General features: G+C 43.7%; 1 protein-coding gene across 1 annotated transcript; it reads right to left on the minus strand.

The window, feature by feature from the left end:
- Positions 1–15,558: 15,558 nt before the first annotated feature.
- cdk9 (cyclin-dependent kinase 9 (CDC2-related kinase)) lies at positions 15,559–19,574 on the minus strand. Its single transcript, XM_021601729.2, has 8 exons — positions 19,414–19,574; positions 19,145–19,258; positions 18,689–18,770; positions 18,413–18,503; positions 18,088–18,254; positions 17,650–17,821; positions 17,105–17,253; positions 15,559–16,698 (listed from the first exon to the last, which is right to left on the minus strand). The coding sequence occupies exons 1-8, from the start codon at positions 19,452–19,454 to the stop codon at positions 16,333–16,335; spliced, it is 1,182 nt and encodes a 393-aa protein (XP_021457404.1). The 5' UTR covers positions 19,455–19,574; the 3' UTR covers positions 15,559–16,332.
- Between the last annotated feature and the right edge of the window lie 1,441 nt (positions 19,575–21,015).

Here is a 21,015-nt window from a genome sequence, read left to right on the forward strand (position 1 = left end):
ACTGGCATCCATTTAGACGCTTTACTAGGGCCGTTAAAGGAACCGCTTCAATGAGAGCCCTCAGAGCCGTCATGGAGGAGTTGACAGACTGACGCACAGCAGTGAACATTGCGACTGTGGTATGGCTTGGTCCTGGGTGGTAACGGCAGGTTGCTATTGAATAAAGACTGTCAGAGCTCTGAAAAGGGGTTGTTTCGTCTGTTTTATGGCATTACAGCAGTCACAAGTACGGTGGCCCTAAGGGGCTAAGTAGCTTTTCAAATTTAAAGACTGTACTCGCCCCACAGGCAGAGCAAGTGCCTGATGTTTCTCTAAGCTTGATAATTCGCTTCTTCAACTTTTCTGAGCTTTATTGTCAGTGCTGGCCATCATTGTTTCTCTGAAATTGGATTACTTTATGACAGTCAAAATCATGTCTATGGCCGGGATTCAACCCGATCACGTGTGTTAGCATGCTTGACACTACAAGGCCATTTCCGGTTGAGCTGATATTTGCAGCTTTTATTGTGAATGCGATCTCTGCGAACACGGGAACATTGCCTTTTTTAACAGGGCACTGTTGAAAAATTTGTGAGCGGATTGAATCCAGGCATACATCTTTCTGTTCAGAGGCGTCACATTTTCCAATAGGATTCCTATCACAGTGTTACTCACAGTGTTACTAAGATACAAATGGAAAACCCAGAGATGCAACAGGACAAACAGTTGTGGGAACAACTAGAATGTCTAGAATGTCTGCAAAGACTTGCTGGAACATTTGAGAGCCCAGGCTGGCACAGACAACTCGAGTCATAGGAACTTTCTCAGAAAGATTAGCCTTGCTCCAATCTGTTTGTGCTTTGGCCAACTCCTCACTGCCTGTCGTGTTCCCATTGTCATGACAATAATAGTTAGTTGAAGGAATTAGATGAAGGCAAGCACATCCACATCTGGGACCAAGCTACTGAAGGATATCTTTAGATGGCCCTTAATCTGCATCAAATCATGACACCAATGACGTTGTAATGGAGTGATTGAGTTGGGCCAGGGGAAACATAGTTATATTGAGTCTGCCAGATCAGAGGCAGTAGGGATGACAACGCGTTATATTGATAGGTGCGTAACTTGGACCATAATGGTGTCCTGCCTGAGCATTCTAAATGTAACGAGTACTTTTGGGTGTCAGGGAAAATGTATGGAGTAAAATTCATTAGGAATGTAGTGGAGTAAAAGTAAAAGTGGTAAAAAATATAAATTATAAAGTAAAGTACAGAAAAAATATATATATATATATATACAAAAAGACTTCAGTAGTACACTCAAGTATTTTTAACTTGAGTACTTTACACCACGGATCCTTTTTTATGTTATCCACACCTATGTAATTCAGTGTCTATGACTGCAATGTGGGTATTAAAAGGCTTGAACTTGAAACTTCACACTTCCTCTCTTCACTTCCTCTCTTCACTTCCTCTCTTCTCTTTCTTGCAGGCTGATTTACAGCATGCTTTATTCACTCCACTTTATAAGTGGTAAAGACGGGCCAGGTCAGGGCCACGGCACGGCCAGGTCAGGGCCACGGCACGGCCAGGTCAAGGCCACGTCAAGGCCAGGTCAGGGCCACGGCATGACCACGTCAAGGTCAAGGCCACGGCACGGCCAGGTCAGGGCCACGGCACGGCCAGGTCAGGGCCACGGCACGGCCAGGTCAAGGCCACGGCACGGCCAGGTCAGGGCCACGGCACGGCCAGGTCAGGTCAGGGCCACGGCACGGCCAGGTCAAGGCCACGTCAAGGCCAGGTCAGGGCCACGGCATGACCACGTCAAGGCCATGGCACGGCCAGGTCAAGGCCACGTCAAGGCCACGGCACGGCCAGGTCAGGGCCACGGCCAGGTCAGGCCACGGCACGGCCAGGTCAGGGACACGGCACGGCCAGGTCAAGGCCACGTCAAGGCCAGGTCAGGGCCACGGCACGGCCAGGTCAGGGCCACGGCACGGCCAGGTCAGGGCCAGACACGGCCAGGTCAGGGCCACGTCAAGGCCAGGTCAGGGCCACGGCCAGGTCAGGGCCACGGCACGGCCAGGTCAGGGCCATGGTAGAGAGCACAGGCTATTAATAATATAAAGATCCTTCACGATCAAAATGTTTCTAATAGAACTACAGGAACATTTAAATAGGTATTTTGGTAGCTTTTCATTTCACACTTACCAGGTATTTGCTTAGAAAATTGTACAAAAGTCTTGTATTTCTGGCGGCATTTGTTGTATCCTGCAGCTGTGGACATTTGTTGGATAAACCTACAAATCCTTGGAACAGCCATTATCTTAATGCGACTTGACAATATGGCTACTTATAAACCGATGTAGCCCTGTTATTATGCAATAATAGGTACAACGTTTTATTCCAATGTTTGTCATTAGCAAATGTCGAGACCGTGACGTCAGTTGTCATGTGTATGGTTAGCTGCCATTGCATAACATGTTGTTCATCATGTTTAATCTTTCTGTGGACTTCATGTCAGTCTTAGTAGAGTTCTGTTGACTTCCCGCTTCTGAGAGACAATGCATTACAAGAACACAGTATCTCTCTTTATTTGTGTGATCTCTCGGCTTGTATCAGGCCTTCCTGACGTATCAGGCCTTCCTGACATATCAGCATCGCTCACACTCATTGGTAGGCTAAAGGCAGTTGAACTTTCTCACATCTGCCACAGCAACTCATACCAATAGGTCAAGGACAGGTCACCGGTAGGTAAAGGACAGCAAACCACAATATCCAGAATGAATAGCAATGTCAGGACGTAGTACCACCCCTGTCGAGGTGGATTCAGTTGAGAATGGATGTCAACAGGTAGCTAACGTTACTCACTGGACCAGACACTCATTCATAGAACATAAGCTAGCGAAAAACTATTTATTTGTGTTTTTGTGCAGACAACAAATGTCAAGTTTAGTCATGGTGTGGTGCTCAGTACCTGGGTATGCAAACTACACTGGTTGCTTTACTAAGAAGTCGAGCATAGGAAATGTAGCTAACTTAACTAGTTAGCAAACTACATTTGTTTATCTAAACCAAAATCTAGCTAGCTTTCATAATATGCTGGTGAGACATTCCAAAGCAAATAATTGCAATTAGCCGGCTGCTATCTGGCGAAGTGATTTGTAACTTTGCAAGCTAACGTTATGTTACAGGACTGTATCTAACTGTTAGCTAACTAACTAACTACCACAGAGGCTAACGTTACTGGCCTATGTGTTCTATTTACAGAGTTCTGATCCCATAAAGATCTGCTGTGGCATCAAGCTCAGCACCAGGAACTAGTAGTGATGGGGGAAAAATTGATAGTTACATATGGTGATATTATTTTTCATGATATATCATATCGTTTTGACAATATCGCAATATTATTTTTGCGCTAGTTGGCTGTACCTGCACCAAAACGTTTTCCTTCATAGCTTGTTCTCCATCTTCTTTTTAAATAGGGAGCCAATTGGCTTTCAGCGTTTTAATTTCCACGACTGATCAGAACTTGTTTTCTCTGGCTCTTTGTTGTCCCTCTGCTGCAGAAATATGGTGAGCAATATGTATATGCAATCGTGATGTCCCTGGCTATTTCCAGTCCTAGGTGCCAGTGTGTCACCTTTTTTAAATATTTCCATGACTCCATAATGAGCAAATAAATATACTGTAGCTAGGCATAAACATGGTCTGTGACTTGTTGTCATAGCTGGTGTGTTTACAAGTAGTCTAGCTACAACTTCTACTTTAGTTGTCTCTGTATTATGCAAGCCAAGTTGATCCTGTCTCAGCCTCCAGTAATTATGCTGCATAGTTTATGTGTCGGGGGGCTAGGGTCAGTCTGTTGTATCTGGAATATTTATCATGTCTTATCCGGTGTCCTGTGTGAATTTAATTGTGCTCCCTCTAATTCTCTCTTTCTCTTCTCTCGGAGGACCTGAGCCCTAGGACCATGCCTCAGGACTACCTGGCCTGATGACTCCTTGCTGTCCCCAGTCTACCTGGTCGTGCTGCTGCTCCAGTTTCAACTGTTTTTCTGTGGCTATGGAACTCTGACATGTTCACTGGACGTGCTACCTTGTCCCGGACCTGCTCTTTTCGACTCTCTCTCTCTCTACCGCACCTGCTGTCACTAACTCTGAATGATCGGCTATGAAATGCCAACTGACATTTACTCCTGAGGTGCTGACCTGTTGCACCCTCTACAACCACTGTGATTATTATTATTTGACCCTGCTGGTCATATATGAACATTTTAACATCTTGGCCATGTACTGTTATAATCTCCACCCGGCACAGCCAGAAAAGGACTGGTCACCCCTCAGAGCCTGGTTCCTCTCTAGGTTTCTTCCTAAGTTCCTGCCTTTCCAGGGAGTTTTTCCTACATCTGCATTGCTTGCTGTTTGGGGTTTTAGGCTGGGTTTCTGTACAGCACTTGGTGACATCGGCTGATGTAAAAAGGGCTTTATAAATACATTTGATTGATTGATTGATTGTGCAAAGATTGAAGTCTAAATTGGTGTCTTTTGGGGGTGGGTATTGTGTATTAAGGTTAGTATGCATGATCTATTGACATGAGTGGAACAGGTGGATATAGTACTTTGTTTAAAATGTAGTAAAATGGTGGTCAATCACTGACTAGTGTATCAATCACTGATTAGTGTATGTCCTACAGACTAATCCTACTGCTGACCCTGACACCAGCGTTAATAGTACAAATCCTGTTGACCCATTGGATGAAAGCTTCCAGCCAGGAACAAGCTCTATGAGTCTAAGGTCATGGAGCTCATGAAGTTCTGCCAGACCAGCTGCCATTGCCCAAAACAAGATGAGGCTCACAAGCTGAAGAACATTCAGGACCCTGCCTGGAACATTCAGCCATTCATAATCAATTAGGCTGACGTTGTAGTAGAATATGAAATGCGTAGTATGCTCAGAACTGCATTGTGCTATAGATATTGCTAGCTGTTTTACCTATGTATATAATCGTGTTTTACATCTGACTTGTGACTAAATGATTCCAGCTGCATCAGAAACCAATAAAGTGTTGAATTTAACTCCTGGATCAATAAATTGTGATATTCAAGAGATGTATTTGGAAGTAACTAGCTACAATCTTACTGCTACAAATGATGCTGGGAGTTGGTGTATCATTTAAACTTTCATTTGTTGGCAAGTAAATAAGTAGCAAATACTAAGTAGACATGGATTGTATTCAAGATAAAGTTGATTTACTCTGAAGACTCGAGGTGAGTTTACACAGCAGTATGCAGGAAAAGTTATGGCAATGTATTACATATATACAGTAGAAGAGAAAGATACTACAAGATACTATAAGAAATACTACAGTTCTACAAAGCGAATACTTGGATATGTTGTGTTTGGTGCGTGCATGGTGTTCAGAGTCACCGGGCCGAGGGAGTTATCCAACTGGCCCCTCCGTTGCGACGTTACCTGAACATCCATCTGCGGCCCGTTAATCGTTAGCTGTCTTATTGGCTGCTATCTGAATAAGTCTATTGGACAATTTTTCATGGGTCACTATAACTATAACTATTTTGCCAATTGGATTGGTACCCTCTACCACACGGAACCCCACTAATCTACTGATGGAAATGCACGAGGTGGCTAAAAACAGACCTCCATCCTATGCTAGCTTGCTACCGATGGCCCGGCTAGCCTTCTGAATTGCCGTGACCCCAACCAACCTCACTACTCACTGGACCCTTATAATCACTTGACTAAGCATGCCTCTCCTTAATGTCAATATGAATTGTCCATTGCTGTTCTGGTTAGTGTTTATTGGCTTATTTCACTGTAGAGCCTCTAGCCCTGCTCATTAGAGACAAAACCTCTCTCATCATCACTCAATACCTAGGTTTACCTCCACTGTATTCACATCCTACCATACCTTTGTCTGTACATTATACCTTGAAGCTATTTTATCGCCCCCAGAAATCTACTTTTACTCTCTGTTCCGGACGTTCTAGACGACCAATTCTCATAGCTTTTAGCCGTACCCTTATCCTACTCCTCCTCTGTTCCTCTGGTGATGTAGAGGTGAATCCAGGCCCTGCAGTGCCTAGCTCCACTCCTATTCCCCAGGCGCTCTCTTTTGATGACTTCTGTAACCGTAATAGCCTTGGTTTCATGCATGTTAACATTAGAAGCCTCCTCCCTAAGTTTGTTTTATTCACTGCTTTAGCACTCTCTGCCAACCCTGATGTCCTAGCCGTGTCTGAATCCTTTCTTAAGAAGACCACCAAAAATTCTGAAATCTCCATCCCTAACTACAACATTATCAGACAAGATAGAATGGCCAAAGGGGGCGGTATTGCAATCTATTGCGAAGATAGCCTGCAGAGTTCTGTTCTACTATCCAGGTCTGTACCCAAACAATTTGAACTTCTACTTTTAAAAATCCACCTCTCTAAAAACAAGTCTCTCACGGTTGCCGCCTGCTATAGACCTCCCTCTGCCCCCAGCTGTGCTCTGGACACCATATGTGAACTGATTGCCCCCCATCTATCTTCAGAGCTCGTGCTGCTAGGCGACCTAAACTGGAACATGCTTAACACCCCAGCCATCCTACAATCTAAGCTTGATGCCCTCAATCTCACACAAATGATCAATAAACCTACCAGGTACCACCCCAAAGCCGTAAACACGGGCACCCTCATAGATATCATCCGAACCAACTTGCCCTCTAAATACACCTCTGCTGTTTTCAACCAAGATCTCAGCGATCACTGCCTCATTGCCTGCATCCGTAATGGGTCAGCGGTCAAATGACCTCCACTCATCACTGTCAAACGCTCCCTGAAACACTTCAGCGAGCAGTCCTTTCTAATCGACCTGGCCTGGGTATCCTGGAAGGATATTGATCTCATCCCGTCAGTAGAGGATGCCTGGTTATTTTTTTAAATGCCTTCCTCACCATCTTAAATAAGCATGCCCCATTCAAGAAATGTAGAACCAGGAACAGATATAGCCCTTGATTCTCTCCAGACCTGACTGCCCGTAACCAACACAAAAACATTCTATGGTGTTCTGCATTAGCATCGAACAGCCCCGTGATATGCAACTTTTCAGGGAAGCTAGAAACCAATATACACAGGCAGTTAGAAAAGCCAAGGCTAGCTTTTTCAAGCAGAAATTTGCTTCCTGCAACACAAACTCAAAAACGTTCTGGGACACTGTAAAGTCCATGGAGAATAAGAACACCTCCTCCCAGCTGCCCACTGCACTGAGGATAGGAAACACTGTCATCACCTATAAATCCACTATAATTGAGAATTTCAATAAGCATTTTTCTACAGCTGGCCATGCTTTCCACGTGGCTACCCCTACCCCGGTCAACAGTACTGCACCCCCCCCCCCACAGCAACTCGCCAAAGCCTTCCCCATTTCTCCTTCTCCCAAATCCAGTCAGCTGATGTTCTGAAAGAGCTGCAAAATCTGGACCCCTACAAATCAGTCGGGCTAGACAATCTGGACCCTTTCTTTCTAAAAATGATCTGCCAAAATTGTTGCAACCCCTATTACTAGCCTGTTCAACCTCTCTTTCGTGTCGTCTGAGATTCCCAAAGATTGGAAAGCAGCTGCGGTCATCCCCCTCTTCAAAGGGGGGGACACTCTTGACCCAAACTGCTACAGATCTATATCTATCCTACCCTGCCTTTCTAAGGTCTTCGGAAGCCAAGTCAACAAACAGATTACCGACCATTTCGAATCCCACCATACCTTCTCCACTATGCAATCTGGTTTCAGAGCTGGTCATGGGTGCACCTCAGCCACACTCAAGGTCCTAAACGATATATTAACCGCCATTGATAAGAAACAATAGTGTGCAGCCGTATTCATTGACCTGGCCAAGGCTTTCGACTCTGTCAATCACCACATCCTCATCGGCAGACTCGATAGCCTTGGTTTCTCAAATGATTTCCTCGCCTTGTTCACCAACTACTTCTCTAATAGAGTTCAGTGTGTCAAATCGGAGGGCCCGTTGTCTGGGCCTCTGGCAGTCTCAATGGGGGTGCCACAGGGTTCAATCCTCGGGCCGACTCTCTTCTCTGTATACATCAATGATGTTGCTCTTGCTGCTGGTGAGTCAATGGTACACCTCTACGCAGATGACACCATTCTGTATACTTCTGGACCTTCTTTGTGTTAACTAACCTCCAGACGAGCTTCAATGCCATACAACTCTCCTTCCGTGGCCTCCAACTGCTCTTAAACGCAGGGAAAACTAAATGCATGCTATTCAACCAATCCCTGCCCGCACCTGCTAACCCGTCCAGCATCACTACTCTGGACGGCTCTGACTTAGAATACGTGGACAACTACAAATACCTAAGTGTCTGGTTAGACTGTAAACTCTCCTTCCAGACTCACATTAAGCATCTCCAATCCAAAGTTAAATCTAGAATTGGCTTCCTATTTCGCAACAAAGCATCCTTCACTCATGCTGCCAAACATACCCTTGTAAAACTGACCATCTTACCGATCCTCGAATTCGGAGATGTCATTTACAAAATAGCCTCCAATACCCTACTCAATAAATTAGATGCAGTCTATCACAGTGCCATCCGTTTTGTCACCAAAGCCCCATATACTACCCACCACTGCGACCTGTACGCTCTCGTTGGCTGGCCCTCGCTTCATACTCATCGCCAAACCCACTGGCTCCAGGTCATCTACAATACCCTGTTAGGTAAAGTCCCCCCTTGTCTCAGCTCGCTGGTCACCATTGCAGCACCCACCTGTAGCACGCACTCCAGCAGGTATATCTCTCTGGTCACCCCCAAAACAAATTCTTCCTTTGGCCGCCTCTCCTTCCAGTTGTCTGCTGCCAATGACTGTAACGAACTACAAACATCTCTGAAACTGGAAACACTTATCTCCCTCTCTAGCTTTAAGCACCAGCTGTCAGAGCAGCTCACAGATTACTGCACCTGTACATAGCCCATCTATAATTTAGCCCAAACAACTACCTCTCCCCCTGCTGTATTTATTTATTTATTTTGCTCCTTTGCACCCCATTATTTCTATCTCTACCTTGCACATTCTTCCACTGCAAATCTACCATTCCAGTGTTTTACTTGCTATATTGTATTTACTTTGCCACCATGGCCTTTTTTCTGCCTTTGCCCTTATCTCACCTCATTTGCTCACATTGTATATAGACTTATTCTTCTACTGTATTATTGACTGTATGTTTGTTTAACTCCTTGTGTAACTCTGTGTTGTTGTATGTGTCTAACTTATTTTCTTAATCTTGGCCAGGTCACAATTGTAAATGAGAACTTGTTCTCAACTTGCCTACCTGGTTAAATAAAGGAAAAATAAAATAAATAAATAAGAAACCCCAACTTTGTGCACAGATCGGCCAATTTAGTGGGTCAATGAATGTCATGCCACTTACATCCCCGTCCCCCTATCCTCCTGGCCATGAACTTTATTGTTGGATGTAGTGCAGAAGACATCCCCTCTTCATTGTAGGATGTAATGCAGAATACCTCCCCCCTTTGTTGTAGGATGTAGTGCAGAAGAACTCCCCCCTTTGTTGTAGGATGTAATGCAGAAGAACTCCCCCCTTTGTTGTAGGATGTAGTGCAGAAGACCTTGCCTCTTGGAACAAGGTTTGGATCACAGCAGTCAGATCCTGAAGTGAACATAGCTAATAACCATGTACAGCGAACAAAAATATAAATGCAACATGTAAAGTGTTGTTCCCATGTTTCATGAGCAGAAAGAAAAGATCACAGAAAGAAAAGATTACAGAAAGAAAAGATCGCAGAAATGTTCCATACGCACAACAAGCTTATTTCCCCTAAGAAATTTGGGGCACAAATTTCTTTACATCCCTGTTAGTGGGCATTTCTCCATTGTCAAGATAATCCATCCACCTGACAGGTGTGGCATATCAAGAGGCTGATTAAACAGCCTGATTATTACACAGGTGAACCTTGTGCTGGGGACAATAAAAGGCCACTCTAAAATGTGCAATTTTGTCACACAACACAATGCCACAAATGTCTTGAGGGAGCGTGCAATTGACTGTGACTGCAGGAATGTCAACCATAGCTGTTGCTAGAGAAGTTAATGTTAATTTCTCTACCATAAGCCGCCCCCAACGTCAATTTTGAGAATTTGGCAGTACGTCCAACTGGCCTCACCTACGGGATCATCTGAGACCAATCACCCGGACAGCTGATGAAACTGTGGGTTTGCACAATCAAATCACTTTTGCACAAACTATCAGCAACCATCTCAGGTGAAGCTCATCTGCGTGCTCGTCATCCTCACCAAGATCTTGACCTGACTGCAGTTCAGCGTCATTACCGACTTCAGTGGGCAAATGCTCACCTTCGATGGCCAATGGCACGCTGGAGAAGTGTGCTCTTCACAGATGAATCCTGGTTTCAACTGAATCCGGGCAGATGGGAGACCGCGTGTATGGCGTTGTGTGAGCGAGCAGTTTGTGGTTGTCAACATTGTGAACAGAGTGCCCCATGGTGACGGTGGGGTTAGGGTATGGGCAGGCATAATGAACCCAATTGCATTTTATTGATGGCAATTTGAATGCCCGGAGATACCGTGACGAGATCCTGAGGCCCATTATCTTGCCATTCATCCGCCGCCATCACCTCATGTTTCAGCATGACAATCCACAGGATTGTCGCAAGGATCTAAACCAATTCCTGTAAGCTGAACATGTCGTAGTTCTTCCATGGAACGCAGGCCATGCTCACCCTTGGATCCTGCCAATATTCAGCAACTTGGCACAGCCATTGAAGAGCAGTGGGACAACATTCCACAGGCCACAATCAACAGTCTGATCAACTTTATGCGAAAGATATGTGTCGCACTGCATGAGTCAAATGGTCACACCAGATACTGACTGGTTTTCTGATCCACGCTCCTACCTTTTTTTTAAGGTATCTGTGACCAACATCTGTTTTCCCAGTCAAGTAAGATCCATAGCTTAGGGCCTAATGAATTCATTTAAATTGACTGATTTCCTTATATGAACTGTAACTCAATAAAACCTTTGAAATTGTTGCATGTTGCGTTTATATTTTTGTGCAGTGTAAGTAGACACATTTGAATTATATCTAGTGTGTATAAAATAGACTACATATACAAAAGTATGTGGACACCCCTTCAAATTAGTGGATTCGGCTATTTCACACAGCCATGCAATCTCCATAGACAAACACTGGCAGTAGAATGGCCTTACTGAAGAGCTCAGTGACTTTCAACGTGGCACCGTCATAGGATGCCACTTTTCCAACAAGTCAGTTTGTCAAATTTGCCCTGCTAGAGCTACTCCGGTCAACTGTAAGTGCTGTCATTGTGAAGTGGAAACGTCTTGGAGCAATAACGTCGTAAAGCTCTGCACCATTAGACTCTCGCCATTAGCAGTGGAAATGCGTTCTCTGGAGTGATAAATCACGCTTCACCATCTGGCAGTCCGACGCACAAATGTAGGTATGGCGGATGCCAGGATAACGCTACCTGCCCGAATGCATAGTGCCAACTGTAAAGTTTGGTGGAAGATGAATAACAGTCTGGGGTTGTTTTTCATGGTTCGGGCTAGGCCCCTTAGTTCCAGTGAAGGGAAATCTTAATGCTACAGCATACAATGACATTCTAGACGATTCTGTGCTTCCAACTTTGTGGCAACAATTTTTGGAAGGACCTTTCCTGTTTCAGCATGACAATGCCCCCATGCACAAAGTAAGGTCCATACAGAAATGGTTTGTCGAGATTAGTGTGGAAGAACTTGACTGGTCCTGATCTCAACATGATTGAATGCGTTTGGGATGAATTGGAACGCCGACTGCGAGCCAGGCCTAATCGCCCAACATCAGTGCCTGACCTTGTGGCTGTATGGAAGCAAATCTCTGCAGTAATACTCTAACATCTAGTGGAAAGCCTTCCCAGACGAGTGGAGGCTGTTATAGCAGCAAAGGGGGGACCAACTCCATATTACTGCCCGTGACTTTGTAATGAGATGTTCGACGAGCAGGTGTCCACATACTTTTGGTCATGTAGTGTATGCTATTTTATCCCTTAGACCCCTCGAGTGTGGCTCTATATAGTTCACTAACAGGCTTAAGCACAGTGGGATAAGATGACGAGAGTTGTGTGTGTGTGTACACACAGACACACACCTCCAGACTGTGCCTCTTGAGTAGGTTGTGTTACAGTGAAAAAGGGTGAGAGTTCATGGTCCGGTCAGAATTTCCACTCACAGTGTTTCCGTGACCAGGATCATACATGGATTCATGCTGAGGTCGCTGGAATAGGAAGTCAAAAGGGTGGTGGATAAATGCATCACTAGTACCGCCTTCCTGAGATCTAGAAGTAGTCGTTTCAGATCCAGAAAACACCTTAGCTTTTCTGGGTCAGTGGTATGGTGGTGCTTATTGAGTACGCTGTGTACTGAGGGAGGAATTTCCACTCTGTCACACACACACGGTTGGATGATCAGAGTCTCTATCCAGGTCAAGCTGAAGAGGGAGGTCAACTACCCCACCCCCCAAATGAATATAAATAATGTCTGCCTAACCCTAGTGGTATAAGAGACCACAGGGTCCAGAGTAATCTCATTAAATGAGAAGGGCCAAAGCTCCATAAAAGCATGCAAGCCACAGATACTTAACCAGCGGTATCCAACTTTTCTCTGCCGTGAACCACCAATGCTGCATTTACACAGGCAGACCAATCAGGTCAGCTCAGAAAAATGTGTAATGTGAAAAGATCAGATGTGATTGGTCAAAAGACCGATTAGTGGAAAAAATATCATATATTGGCCTGCCTGTGTAGATGTAGCCTAATTAGCACAAACCATCTTTTGACAACATTTTCTAAGCTGACCTTATAGCTCTTTAGTTTAGAGCAGAGATGGACAACCTTGATTGGGTTGGGGGCCACAAAAAAATCTGAACTCATCATGAGGGGCCACAGTGGCTCACGGGTCTGCTTACCTACAGCCATACCCACACATGCAGTCAGAACGGGCCTTAGCCTTTGGGGGGCCCTAAGCAACATTTAGAAATCTGAGTAAGAGTAACTAACAAAATCAATGGGGGGTCACTACAAGTTAGTTAGCTGGACTAAGGCTTAGATTCAATCCGATCAAGCGCTAACCGGCGATAGCTGACAACAGCATAACTGGTGTTTTGACGGTATGAAATCGGTGAGCGTCTGCTCCAGTGGTCATTGTCACCAAGCTACAGCTGTCCCACTCATGTAAGAAATTCAGAACGAGAAAGTGTAGGCTATATAGAAATAATGACACTCAAATTGAAAATGATTAAACAAAATGAGGATTCATATCAACCTAACACAGGTGTATATTACATCACACATTCCAGTGTTCCAACTTGTAACCAGGTTGCATGGGATTATTACTAATAAGAGTTGGTGCATCCGACTGGCTGATTTGACAGCCCCCCAATGCAGTAATACACCTCTGAGATTGCCTAAATAAAAACAATGAAACTGCTATGCAGTTGTCGGTTATCGCGGGTTAACGCAGAACTGATTGAATCTAGTTCTAATTTAGCAATCTATACTGAACAGAAATATAAACGCAACATGCAACAATCTGAAATGTGATGATTGCCGCCCTTTGCAGTGGCAACTTTGTCAAAGGTAGGGGCGCAAAATACTTAGCTTGTCCATTCCCAGCGTGCCTCTCCAGGGTGCTGTTGGAGAGATGCATCTCTGTAGTGCTGCACCAATGTTCTGTCCAAAAAATGATCTAACATAAATCATGTAGCAGATATAGGATAAGGTAGAAAGGGTATGTGGCCTTTTCTGTAGCCTACAGGCTGGAGATAAAATGTATGACAATGTAATGAGACACCTTTTACATCATACAGGTTTCTGATCAAATATTCCGGACCAAATCTGAACCAATCGTAAACGTCTATGTTTGGTTCAGATTTTGTCCGGTCTGGACCAGCCTTGATTTAGCCCAAACATAGACGTCTATAAATGACTTTTTAACAACCAGAAATTAGGCTGATTTCAAAATCCGAAAATACATATTTTTCAAGGTTTGGAAAAGATGCCTTTTCAACGTCCTGGAAAAGGACTTTAAACATACCTTTTCACCTTTCATTCAGAACCTAAATTGAAACAACTTCGTCTGGGGCTGTATTTTTTGGTCCCGCCCATGGCGGCAGAGCGGCAAGGACCGGCCCTGCCAATCAGAATGAGTTTTTCCCCACAAAAGGGCTTTATTACAGACAGAAATACCCATCTGTACCCCCCCTCCCCCCCTCGACGATCCCGCAGGTGCAGAAGCCGGATTTACAGGTCCTGGGCAGGCGTGGTTACACGTGGTCTGCGGTTGTGAGACCGGTTGGACGTATTGCCAAATTTTCTAAAAAGAAGTTGGAGACGGCTTATGGTAGAGAAATTAACATTAAATTATCTGGCAACAGCTCTGGTGGACTTTCCCGCAGTCATTGTGACAATTGCACACTCCCTCAAAACTTGAGACATCTGTGGCATTGTGTTGTGTGACAAAACCGCACATTTTTAAATGGCTTTTTGCCCCCAGCACAAGGTGCACCTGTGAATCATGCTGTTTAATCATCTTCTTGATATGCCACACCTGTCAGGTGGATGGATTAAGAATAAATTTGTGCACAACATTTGCAGGAAATAAGCTATTTGTGCTTGTGGAATATTTCTGGGATCTTTTATTTTATGTCATGAAACCAGTACTTAACATGTTGCGTTTATTTTTGTTAAATATAAAACTTTTAGCTGACATGGGCTAATTGACTGTCAGTGACTGACATAACAGAACTGCTGATGCATAACCAAATGTCACCTTATCAATTCTACTAATTTAACTCTTAACAAGAAGTTGAGACCCAAATGGATCTGCAGGCTTACAATTCAGTTGCCTATCCCTGGACAGTTCTCAGAAAAAGATTGGTAATCATTTTTTCCACAACTGTAAACAGTAGTACTGTAATGGTATACAAAATTGTTACAGGGAATCTGCCAATGTCATTTTTTTAAGTCCCAAGCACATCTAGATTCTACTACATCCATCTGAGCAAGTAGGTGACAGCAATAGTAAAGCTCCACTTCAACTATTCTGAGGCCTGGAACTGTTGCTTACCTGAACCCTAAGGTCAGGATTCAATCCGATCACGCTTTGTTGGCAATGTTCCTGTGCTAGCGGACTGCATTCAGGGTGAATGCTGCATATCGGCTCACTCTAAAATGACCTTTAACTGGTACGTAGAGAACAAAGGGTGAATCGGATAGAATCCTGACCTAACTCTCTAGCTATACCGAAATAAGTGCCAAATGGTTGTTTGGGAACGATAAGTCACTGGTGAAATGTTCTATAAACCACCATTATCAATGCACATATAGGGTAGCTTTATAGTCAAATGGCTCGCTTGTCTCAATTATTTTTTTTATCTAAGTGGAAATATGCTTTATAAACCTGCTATAAGACTCCATGTTGCCATTCTCCATAGGGTGATGTCACACAGGACAATAATTCCAGGACAATAAATGGCAGTGTATCAGTGAGGTTTATTAGTGTAACTATACTGACAACGTATCGCATACACCACAAAGATACCTGGCAAAACTCATGATTGTACAATATAAAAAAGAAATGTTTTAAAATGAACAAAACAGTGAAAAAAAAAAAAAAGAGGAAACTACTGGTTCTAGCGATAAGAATCGCTGTCTTGATGGCTTGTGTCAATCCTTTGTGTGTGTGGTTCTTTGTGTGTGTGTGTGTGGTTCTTGGACGTGTTCCAACACTAGAGGAATTATCCTCGGAGCAACCCACTGAACGCACGTCTATGCCCATGGAGTGCTGGATACCAATCCAATAATTTGCTTCCTGTCTTTGTTGACTCTGAAAGGACCGGGCAGGTTTTGTGAAAGAGCAACAGCTCCATCTAGCCGTCACGTAGCTGAAGCGTAGGCCTAGTTCCTCACAAATCCTTTACACCCTATAAAACCTTTCACATCTTCCAAGACAAGGTCAAGTAAGCGTAAGAAGAAGCAAATGAGTTATTGAATTGAAATCCCACCCAATAACAACACAGTACTATCTCAACGCTTTATCAAATGTCCGAGGCAGAGGACAGACTAATGTGATAGAACATGAACAGGAGAACAATACTGCTTGAAGAAACGTCCACATTTTCCTCATGTTGCCTCCACTTGGAAAGAACGCTACAGTTCCCTAAAATCAGTCTTACGCCAACTGGGGCTGGCCACTTTCTGCCTTGCAACAGTCTGCCACTCGCCCTCCTCCAACTCCTTAGTCCAATCAAAACACCCGGTCAAACTCCGTCTGACTCGTTGTGGCCGGGTTCCTGTTCTGATTGGCTGGCTGCTGGGGCATGTGACCTCTCCGGCGGGGCGGGGCCAGGTACTCAAACATGGACGTGTTGTGCGTGGAGAGCATGTTCTTCAGGTCCGAGGGCATGGGGTCCGACCAGAAGAAGTCGTGGTTCAGAGCGTCGTCGCTGTCCGTCCTCTGCGCCGGGTCTAAGACTAGGAGCTTGTCAATCAGGTCCAGGGCGTACGGGTCCTTGACATAAGCCTTGAGGCGGTCCTTCACTTTCCTCTTCTGGCCCTTAGGGAGCTCCATCTTCTGGTAAAGCTCATACTTCTTGTCCACGCCCGGCCATACCTGATGGGGGAAGAGTTCAGGTTAGGAATTGAATGGTGAATAAGAATTTGTTTGTGTTACACTGGTGGTTACACTGTGGTGTTTATTATTTTCCTTGGACATAAGAATGTAAAATCAAAGAAATCAGCTCAGTGTCAGAAATCAAGTTATTTTAATTTAGGTGATCTGTTCAAGTATTCCCGTGGATAAATAGAGGAACGTGTGATCATATCCCATTGAAATCAAGTTTGGAAGTGATTCTGTTTTTGTCAAATACTATCTTTTTGGGATTCTTGAGCTCAATTTGCAGTGTACACAGTATTTATAACAAAAACTCTGCCCACGGCTGAATGTTATTGACTGTAATTGACCCTGGTTGTGTGTAGGTATGCGTCCGTGTGTGTTTGAGTGTGGTTTGTGTGCATACCTCTGCCGTGATAGAGCCACACAGTTGACTGATGAGTGTGAGCTGGTGCTGCTCTGTGTTGCCTTGCATGATGGGACTGCGTGTCCACATCTCCGCCATGATGCAGCCTGCACCCCACAGGTCAATGGGAGGCCCGTAGTCTCTCTCGCCTGACAAAACAATGTAGTTCTCATTTTACATGCCATTCAATTACACATATTGCTACAAGCAAGCTCAGCATATCAATGTCTTGTAACTGTATAAATAGCATGGGATTGTGTAAAAAAAAGTTATTTATGGAGTTACATATAGCTTTTATAGAAATGCCGCCTTTTGAAAAATGTCCTTTGCCCAAACCTCTCCTTGACTACCCTCACTTACTTGATGTTTTCCAGAAGTAGCTAAGCTGATTCAAAATGGTCACCTAATTATCAAGTCATTCATTTGTTAAATCAGCTGTGTTAGTTCTCGAATACGGCTCAAAAGTGGACTGGCTGGGGGTATTGGAGGAGAGGTTAGGGGATTTGGGCATGTACCCTACACTATGCTCCAGATGGGTTCCTTACCTAGCAGCAGCTCTGGGGGCCTGTACCAGAGTGTGACTACGCGGTTGGTGTAGCGGTTGCCCTGGCTGTTTTTGGCCAGGCTGAAGGCTCGCGCCAGCCCAAAGTCTGCCAGCTTCAGCACGCCGTCACGGGTGATGAGCACGTTGGCCGCCTTCATGTCTCTGTGTAAGATCTGAGAGGAGGAAGGTGTCCACCGAGAGGCACAATGTTAAATGCTGAATTCAAAATGCAGTGCATTTGGTGAAAAGACCAGCAATGATGATACAGGTTTGTTGTATTGTACAACAGGAATCAAATTAAGTCTAAAAACGTTTTGCCCTTTTCAAACTACAGCTTTGATCCAAACCCTACTGTGCTGTCTATGATCATTAGTTTTTCCCATTCTAGGTTATAGTGACGATGGGATGGGAGTCTGTCATAAATGGACCGTAGCCTCACCTTGTTTCTGTGGATATAGTAGAGTCCGTTCAGCAGCATCTGCATCACCTTCTTGATCTCGGCCAGGGTGAATTTCACATTGGCGTTGCTTAGCAACCCTGCCAGGTCGTGCTCACAGAAGTCAAACACCAGGTAGATGCTTCCTTTGTAGCGGTTGAACTGGGTGGCTGTGTGTTGATGAGAAGATTGAGTAATTACACACACAAGCAACCACTCCACACACTAGTCTGGATTGGTAATCCAATACTGCTTTTTGACAACACACAATATGGACGGCCCCATGCAAGCTGTAGGTTGCTACTGGGAATGCATGACTGACACTCACCTTTGGTTCGACAGATCTCTATGAGGTTGACAACGTTCTCATGTTTCAAGAGCTGCAGAATCTTGATCTCTCTCAAAGCAGTGATTGGAAACTGTGACAAAGAAGATTACTATTTGCATCCGCGTATGTTTATAGTGTGCCATAGTTTACCACTAGCCTATCCAATAAATATTATACAGTCTCTGACAGCATGCATCTTCTGTGTGTATAATGTTGGAATGTTGATATTAATCTCATGCAGGTCAGATAGAGACGTGGCTTTGTTGTCCCTCTTACCCCTTCTTTCTCATTCTCCATCAACACTTTCTTCAGCGCTACCTTCTTCCCAGTCTGTCTGTGTTTGGCTTTGAACACCTCCCTGGAAAGGTAAAGTATGGTAAGATGAAAATATAGAACGTGTGCCAATGACAAGAAAATCAAATATGCTAAGTGTTCTTCTGAAACTAGCTAACGTGAAGTTACCTTAGTTATGTTTACATTCAGGTTATGAACTCAGAACCTAACGTCACTATCAACACAGGTGTGGATAAAACAGAAAATGCAGGTGTCGACAAATGCATTTTAGATTGCTAAACTAGCTGGATATATTAACGTTAGTTGTCTTTCAAGAAAACAAGCTACTGTAGCTAGCTTTCCGTCAGGCTAAAGCGAACGTAACAACATACGTTATCCTTAACGTTAGCGATGTTGTTGTCGGCAACCTTTTCACTAAATAACTACTAGAAATCGTACCCAAAGGTCCCTTGGCCGATCTTGGCAAGCTTTTCATATTTAGAAAACTCATCACAGAAAGGGAATTCGACTCCGTCGTAGTACTTGGACATAATGGCGGCCTCCCGGTCAGGCCTGAGAAAAGTAAAGGGTCACGTTAGGGAAAGGTTTCGCCAGAATTACATAATTTTACTCTAATATAAGTACACCAAATCAAGCAGAATTAGATAATATATGTTCTACACAACGTTAAATCACACAATGGACATTAGATATGAATATATTCATACTTTTCAGCCCCGGCGGCGTTTCCTGTTTTGTCTCGCTGCATCCTTATTTGTTCCGTCGGATCCGTGCGTGCCCAGTGCGAAATGGGTAATGTAGTCGTTGTGCTTTCACACACTTTACCAAAGAGGAAGCGAGATGGGTAATGTAGTCTTTCTGCTTTCACAAACTTTACAAAATGGAAGCGAGAGGCCCAACTCGGCGGAAAACCTGTCTCTCTCCAGCAGGTGGCGTTTTTAGTTTTCGCACACAAAGGAGTTTTTGCATGGAGGCCAATGAGTGTCTAATAGTATAGCATCTCTCTCCGTTGAATACAAACAGGAAGTTGACGTTAACAACCCGGGTATTTTAAAAATTATAATGAGACAACCAATCCGAAAGAAAGGATAGACAAGAGCTAGACAGCCCGTTTACCGCTTTGTGGACAACTTTTTATTTTATTAACAACAAATCAATACATAAAGCACATGAGGGAACACAAGCATACATAGATTACAAACAATGGACAATCGAGCTAGGGGGTACAATATCACATTACAATTACACAAGGACCTTAAGGGACAAACATATACTTACAATTCTAACAGCTTTTTTGTTAGTAGAGTATTTAACCTTCTTAAAATACAGTTCAATTTCTTTTTGTACGAAAATGTGGTTTTCTGTTCGTAAATTGACATTTGTGTATGTGAAATTTGGCCAAAAGAATAATGAATTAATTACATAAAAATGTTTCATCTTATTTCTATTGTATGTAAAGAATCCAAACAGTACATCTCTCCACAATAGTGTAAAATCTTCATAAATGTGTTCAATTATAAACCTACTGATGTCTTGCCACAGTTTTCTTACATGCATACAATGCCAAAAAAGATGCAACACTGTTTCTGGGTGGTCATTACAAAAGGAGCAATTTGAGTTGCTGTTTTCCTTAAACTTCTTCATATAGTGGTTGGCAGGATAATATTTATGAACAATTTTAAAGGAAACTTCCTTAATTTTGTTAACAAGTAGGTATGTGTGTGGCAACATCCAAACTTTTTTCCAACAGATATTATCAATAAATCCATTCCAATAAGGCATGACATAAGGTTCAACATCCTGCTGAAACAAGGTTCGTATCACTCTGTTGTTGAATGGACCAAAAGAGAAACAAATCTTTCCTACTGATGAGTCAACAGGGTCAGTAGAAGGTAGGCTCTGAGGTTCAGGTCTTGGCTTTGTGGACAACTCCTCCTATAGAGCCCCACAGTGGAAGTGTCATAATACCCATAAAACCTAGCGGTAAAACAAAGAAATGGTTCCAATTGTATTTCCACCATTCATTTTAACCCATAGGGGATTTTAGAAACACTTAAAATAAGGGCAGTGTTTCGTGTAGGCAAACCCTGGTGTGACGCTTTGAGGTGACTTTTATCAATATATTCGGCTCCATTACTCTCCGATTCGAAAATGCTAATTAGCATTAAAGTAGACATCATGCAAAACTACAAATCCCAGCAAGCTTCTGCATAGCTGATGTCTTTGCTAACAGGTATTGTGTCAATTTAAAACTTGCACAAGTCAGTTCACAGAAATGTACATTTAAAATAATGTAGACAATCTATTAA

This window comes from Oncorhynchus mykiss, chromosome 5 (genome assembly GCF_013265735.2).
Source record: "Oncorhynchus mykiss isolate Arlee chromosome 5, USDA_OmykA_1.1, whole genome shotgun sequence".
Lineage (NCBI taxonomy): Eukaryota > Metazoa > Chordata > Actinopteri > Salmoniformes > Salmonidae > Oncorhynchus > Oncorhynchus mykiss.

Coding starts and splice junctions, on each gene's coding strand:
- cdk9 (XM_021601729.2), bottom strand. CDS start 19,454: ATGCAGCGAGACAAAACAGGAAACGCCGCCGGGGCTGAAAA. Junction 19,259..19,413: donor AACGCCGCCGGGGCTGAAAA/GTATGAATATAT, acceptor TACTTTTCTCAG/GCCTGACCGGGAGGCCGCCA. Junction 17,822..18,087: donor ACTATATCCACAGAAACAAG/GTGAGGCTACGG, acceptor TCCTCCTCTCAG/ATCTTACACAGAGACATGAA.